The sequence below is a fragment of the Gekko japonicus genome, unplaced genomic scaffold (assembly GCF_001447785.1).
Source record: "Gekko japonicus isolate JY-2015 unplaced genomic scaffold, Gekko_japonicus_V1.1 scaffold3196, whole genome shotgun sequence".
Taxonomy (NCBI): Eukaryota; Metazoa; Chordata; class Lepidosauria; order Squamata; family Gekkonidae; genus Gekko; species Gekko japonicus.
Window position 1 is genome coordinate 152099 of NW_015167151.1, and position 6853 is coordinate 158951.

A 6853-nucleotide genomic window follows, 5' to 3' on the forward strand; every position below is an offset into this window, starting at 1 on the left:
TCATCCCCCCCCCCCCAAAAAAAACCTGGCCCTGGTCACATGAGCAGGATAATCCACAGGGAAAGGGAGGCTTTTAGAGCCGGAGCAAAATGATGCGCAGTAGCGCGATCTGACCGTCCCCCGAGGCTCTGTGCTCAGGCCTTTGACAGCCGATCACACGAAGCGAGGCAACACGGCAGTAACACGTGTGTGCACATGCGTGGGACGCCGACAGGCACTGACTGCGACGGGCTATCAGCACCTCCCGATCAGACGCCTGCATGCACCGCGCATTTTCCGGAAGATACTGCATGGTTCCCAGTATCTTTTAACTCCGTTTCTTTGGGTCGAAGCTACGGGTTGGGGACGGGAGCTCCACGCTTCCCAGATGTTGAGGTATGATCGTGCCCATTTAATCCGCAGGCAAGCCGTCCCTCTTGCGGGACAAATTCTCCATGTGACCAGGGCCACGGTATTCCAATCTTCTGATATCACCCAAGGCTAATTTCTTAGAGCTCGGTCGCCATTGATAGGTCAACAGAACATTAATCGACCTGCGACGTGTTTAAGTGGGATCACTCCCCAGGGCGTAGATTCTGAGTTGTTCTACACTTGATATAGGATGGTAGGTTTCTGGACCAGACTGTTGTCAAACTGCAGGGAAGGAATTGTGATTCCGGATGCCCCCTTCTAGGTCAAAAGCTCTGTGCGCACCCTTAACTAGCCCATCAAGGGGAAATATTTAGAGCACTCTTATTTATTTTATATCTTCGACTTCTATCTTGTCCTGGTGTGTGATTTGTCTACAGGCAGGGAGGGCTTTTTACAGAAGTAAGGGTTCAGAGAATATCAGCCTCACTGTATAGGCATTATGGCTTTTCCTAGAGGGGGGGAGGAGTTGGGGTGGTGATATGGAGTAGAATTCCACAGAGGGGATATAGGGTGGCCAGGTCCCCAGCAGGGGGTGGGGGTGGTAGGGCTGCCAGTTCCAGGTTAGAAAACTCCTGGAGATTTGGGGGTGGAACCTGGGGAGGACACAGAGACCTCAGTGGGTCGCAATGCCATGGAGTCCACCCTCCAAAGCATCCATTTTCCCCAGGGGATCCAGTCTCTGTAGTCGGGAGATGAGCTGTAATTCCAAGGAATCACCAGGTCCCACCTGGAGGCTGGCATCAGTTCTCCACTCCAAACCAAGCCTGTGCTACCTGCCTTCCCTCTGCAGTGCTCCAAATGCATTTCAGGTGGATTTATGCAGTTAAGCCTTCAAAACAGGTCAGTTAAGGCTAGCAAGGCGGTGCTGCCCAATCAAACGCCAGGAAGCAGCAGGCCTTGGACCAGTGAACTCGCAAGGATCAAGCCTGTGGCTGCACAATTGGCTCGGGCCAAAGAACAGAACTCCAGGGACATAAGCCTCGCCAGCCAAGAAAGTTTCTTTGCACTGACAGATCAGAGCAGGTCAGGTGATACCTCCTGATCCCTCACCAGGTCATGCTTGTTTGGGTGGGCTGCCAGCTTCCAGGAGAGGGCTGGAGATTTCCCAGAATTACAGTTGACTTCCAGACTACAGCGATGCGATCCACTGGAGGAAATGGCTGCTTTAGAGGCTGAACTCTATGGCATTATACCCTGTCGGGCTCCCTCCCCTCTGCAAAACCCACCCTCCCCAGGCCCCACCCCAAATCTCCAGGAATTTGCCGACCTGGAGTTGGCAACCCTACATGATGTCTTTGAGCAACAAAGGGACTTGCTCTTGGTTGCCACCTTCTCACCTGCACTTTGCTCCTGCCCCCCCCATCACACACACAATTGCATAGAGACCGAGTCCAACACTATGGCATGTTCATATGTGTTTAGTATAGAACAGGGGCGGGAAGATAGTAATGAGAAGCAAATCAGTAGTCAATTTCTGTTGCGTGGCCTAGTGCCTGTGGGTTGCTATGATTCTTCCAAAGAACGCTGTACTGGGTGGACCTCAATTTGATCCAGTGAGGCATTTATGGTATTTGCAGGCACGCCCACCTGTGCAGGAACACAAACTACTTAAGCCTTCAGCAGTGGTCAGCATGGTTGAGCATCTTGCCAAGGCTACAGAATGGCAGAAGGCCCTGGATACATCAGAAGCATTGGGCCAGTATGCCCCTTTCAGAAATGGGAAGTCAACGCAGAGTCTTTGGGGCGATCTCCTATTTGCTGCTGGCAGTGGCGCCCGGAGAAAGGCACAGAGGCATGAATCTCTTGCATGCCTCAAACCCCACTGTCTCCTCTCAGCTCCGCTAGCCCCAGCCGAGCTCCAAGAAGCAAGAGAGAGATGAAGATATGCTTGAGAGGATGTGCAAGTCTGAAAGGGCACATGAAGAAGTTGGTTTTTATACCCCACTTTTGTCTGCCTTAAGGAGTCTCAGAGTTACTTATATTCGCCTTCCCTTCCTTACCCCACAACCAGTGTTCCCTCTAAGCTGAGTTAGTGTGAGCTAGCTCATAGTTTTTTTAGCCTCCAGCTCACACATTTTTGTCTTGGCTCAGGAAGGATGGCTCCAGAGCAAACTAATTTGTGCAGGAGCCAAATTGCTCGCTCACAGCTTTAATGCTAGTAGCTCACAAAGTAGAATTTTTGCACACAAGACTCCACAGCTTAGAGGGAGCATTGCCCACAACAGTCACCTCATGTGGTAGGCAGTGTTCCCTCTAAGCTGAGTCAGTGTGAGCTAGCTCACAGTTTTGTAGTCTCCAGCTCACACCTTTTTGTCTAAGCTCAGGAAGGATGGCTCCAGAGCTAACTAATTAATGCAGTAACCAAATTGCTTCGCTCACAACTTTAATGTCAGTAGCTCACAAAGTAGAATTTTTGCTTACAAGACTCCACAGCTTAGAGGGAACATTGGTGGTAGGTGGGGCTGAGAGAGTTGTGAGAGAACTGTGACTGGCCCAAGGTCACCCAGCAGGCTTGGTGCCTGTGGTGGTTGGCGGTTCCAACGATGTCTCTCTGATCAGAATCCACCACTTTAAACCACTACAACATACACTCTCTCTCATGTGGAGTGACGCACATTTGGGAGGGGAACACTGAAGGGAATCTTGCCCAGGGTCTTGCAAAACTGAAAGCCAGAGCTGCCGTCTACAATTTACACTCCCTGCTTTGCAATTTGACATACATTGGTAGGTTGTGGGGATTCTAGCAAAAAAGAAAGAAGGGAAGATGGCAGAAAACTGGTTAGCCCAACCCTGGTAGAGAACTTCTTCCCGGGGGCCTATAGTTTGCCTTACCTTTATTGGGACGACTTGCATCAAAATGGCAAAGTTGGTGAGATGGTTGCACAAGCAGATGGAGTAGCTGAGGTCGCCATCCTCTCGCACACAGCCTTCGTTAGACCAGACGCCACTCCCGTTGCTGCAAATTAGAGACGGTTTTATTTTCATTTTATTCCCTGTGTGTTAAACACAGCTAATTAAAACTACAGTTTGGGGTGGGGGTGGGGGAGAATTACTTTGAAAACTGCCTAAAATTTAACAAACTCAAATATCATCTCAAAGCAAAACGGGGGGGGGAGGCAGGGGGAAATCTTTTCAGAAGCTTATTCATCAAGTTAACACAACAGGAATCTGCCATAAATATGCAGGTGAAGTTTTGCCATTGAAGTTTCAAAGGGGGAAGAAAGGGGATTTTGAATCAGAAGAGGCAGGCCCCTACGGAGCTTGCGGAAGAAAAGAAAGAAGAGCAATCTCAGGACAACTTTCCCATCATTAAAACTGCCCCCAAAGCGAAAAGGTTCCAGAAGGACGGGACCGTGTCATTGGTGTGCTAACGTCCCTCAGACTTCCGCGGTGCTTGTGATAGCAAGGCAAACCCCCTGGTATGATGTAACAGGATTTTAACAGCACTTAAATGAGTCAGGATGACAGACAACGCTGCAAGAAAAACATCTCAGTTTATCCGGCGGCTCAAATGTTAAGAAGCTGCCGGTGCCTGTGGTGGTTGGCGGTTCCAATAGCAACAGGCGGCGGCATAAGAGCCCCCCTCCGGCTTCCTTGCCCGCAGCCCTGAGCCTTCTGCTCGGGCAACAGTGTGGTCAAAATGGCTTTTTCAGCTCAGTTTACAGGAACAGGTGCTCCTCTCTCAAAACATGAACCCTTGGAAGGCAGCCTTTAAATCTTGATTGTGTAAATGATCCATAAAAGTCTTTCCAAATAAAGTGAAGTGCGGGGCTTGACGTCCACCATATGTTATGCAAACTCAATGCACACTCTATTCATTACCGGCAATTTGATGCGCAAATTAGCTACCGAACTAATTGCCCGCCGCCACCATCGGAGGGCTGCTCTGCTGCCGTAGTGCAATCAGCTATGAGGCCACTGGCCAAACTCCAGCAGGACTGCCACTGCCAGTGCCACATGGGGGGGGGGATGTCTCTCTGTTGTCCAAAGTGTGAAACAGGAGCAAGAAGAGTGATTTTGAAGTGTCAAGTGGCCTCCAATGCAATGCTGCCATGTTTCTCACACTACAGAGCATGTGAGCTCATACTCAGGGCTGAATGTATGATGCTGCCCACAATCAGTTACTCCTTGGGTCCGCCTCATATTTATCCACTCTTATGAGCACTGGCTCTCAAAGGCCTCACTTCGAGAAAGATCTTTCCCCTTACCTGCTGCCTGTTCTATCATCCACTGTATTTCTGAGAGCAGCAGCACATACCAGGAAATCTGTTTGCCCCTTTTCTCATGTGTGATGTATACCAGACCAGACCAGACCAGAATTTAGTTAGCCATCTCTTTTTCGAAGAAGAAGAGGATTTATACCCCGCCCTTCACTACCCAAAGGAGTCTCAGAGCGGCTTACAATCTCTTTTCCTTTCCCCTCCCCCTGTGAGGTAGGTGAGGCTGAGAGATCTCTATCAAGCTCTGAGAGAACTTGTGACTGACCCGAGGTCACACCAGCAGCTGCACGTGGAGGGGTCGGGAATCAAACCCAGTTCTCCCAGACTAGAGTTGGCGCTCCTAACCATTGCACCAAACTGGCTTTGTAAGAACCAGAAGAAGAATATAAAAACATTATTTGCCCTGGTAAGAACCAGAAGAAACATATAAAGACATTCAGAGCTGCCTTATACTGCGTCAAACCATGGGTCCGTCTCACTCAGAGCTCCCCACTCTGTTTGGTAATGACTCTCCATCAGAGCTCTTCTCTATCCCTGCTCCTGGAAAGGCCTAGGTTTGCCAGCCTCTGGCAAAGGTCTGGAATTCTCCCAGAATCACAACTGATCTCCAAACTCAAGAGGGAATGGCAGCTTCAAAGGCTGGATTCCATGGCATCACGTCACCTTCTGAGCTCCCTTCCTTCCCCAAACTCACGCAAGAACCTGCCTTATACTGAATCAGACCGTCCGTCTATCAAGGTTAGTACTGTCTACTCAGACGGGCAGCAGCTCTCCAGGGCTTTCACATCACCTGCCACCTGATCCTTTTCACTGGAGATGCCTGGGATTGAACCTGGGACCTAAGAACGTAAGTACATAAGAGAAGCCATGTTGGATCAGGCCAATGGCCCATCCAGTCGAACACTCTGTGTCACACAGTGGCAAAAACCCAGGTGCCATCAAGAGGCCAGAGCTCCAGAAGCCCTCCCACTGTTGCCCCCCAAGCACCAAGAAGACAGAGCACCACTGCCCCAGACAGAGTGTTCCATCTATACCAGTCACTGATGGACCTGTTGCATGCCAAGCAGATGCTCTAACACTGAGCCGCAGACCCTCTCGTAACTCTGCCCTCTGCCAAATCTCTATGAATTTCCTAAACTTGAGTAGGCAACACTACGGAAAGCCTGTATCAAGGTGCCAGGGACTGAACCTTGGACCTCCTAGGTACAGGTGCTCAGACACTAAGCTTCAGTTCCCTAGCAAGACAGCTGCTGCTATGACAACGTGAGAGAAAGAAAAAATAGCTGTCGAGACAAACCTTTATCTGTTGTTCTCCCGCCTCCTGGGAATCTGTGTAAAGCTGTATAGAAATATTAATTCCTATAAACCCCTGCCTTTCCCTGAAATGTCTTTCTGATACCTTGTTTCCTGTTGCAAGCCAGATGGCTGACCATTTGGTCAGAGAGGCTCAATATCCAGCCATAAACCATACATTCTTCACACCTCTAGCAGACCTGATGGCGCCTGGTTGTGCCTACATGCCAGGACTCACGTAAAGTATAGAGGAGTGGTTAGAGTCTGGGGGATCACATACTGCAGGTGTGGCCTTCAAGACTACTGACCATTCAGAACAATTGGACACTCCCAGGTCTACTTCAATTGGCTCCTGGCCAGAGCTCATTTGAAACCTGGAATTGCCCTATATCAGTCTAAACCCATAGAGAGGAGCTCAGATCTTTCTTGCTTTCTTGTTCTGTTCTGTTGCTGTCATCTGGAATGCTGTCTCTGCCATGTGGCCTGGGACAGAACAAAGGACTCCTTTGTGAGCTGAGCACATGCTTGCAAAGATGGGGTTGCTCTTACGAATCCCTTGGTCTCATTTGGATTGTCTACCATGGACATTATCTGGACTGATGCTACTCTGATGATTGGTAAATATGCTTCTTATTGTGTAGTTAGGCAAAACATTGCTTAGGATGTTCTTTTAAAGTCTTTCTAGTCTGATTGCAAGCCTGTACTGAATAAATCTTATTCTTGTTTATAACTAGTGTCTGCTTGATGTGCAACTGACTCCAAGCTAACTCCTGTGTCTGAACCACTCACCAAATTAAGCTATTTTATGGTGTAAAGTCCAAGAGGCCAGTTAAGAGTCTGAACCTTGCTCTTGGACTGGAAGGGGACTATAGTTGAAAAGGTTCTGGTGGCTGTGTCTGTAAATCCAGAGAGGCTATCTCTCCTGGGTT

At 49.3% G+C, this 6853-nt stretch overlaps 1 protein-coding gene across 1 annotated transcript in view; it reads right to left on the minus strand.

The window, feature by feature from the left end:
• The window catches only part of LOC107112033 (adhesion G-protein coupled receptor D1-like), a 149821-nt gene that overhangs the window by 130114 nt on the left and 12854 nt on the right, over nucleotides 1-6853 (minus strand). Inside the window, exon 3 of the mRNA XM_015413098.1 lies at nucleotides 3244-3367. Coding sequence (XP_015268584.1) covers nucleotides 3244-3367 — 124 coding nt within the window. The remainder of the gene's footprint in view (nucleotides 1-3243; nucleotides 3368-6853) is intronic.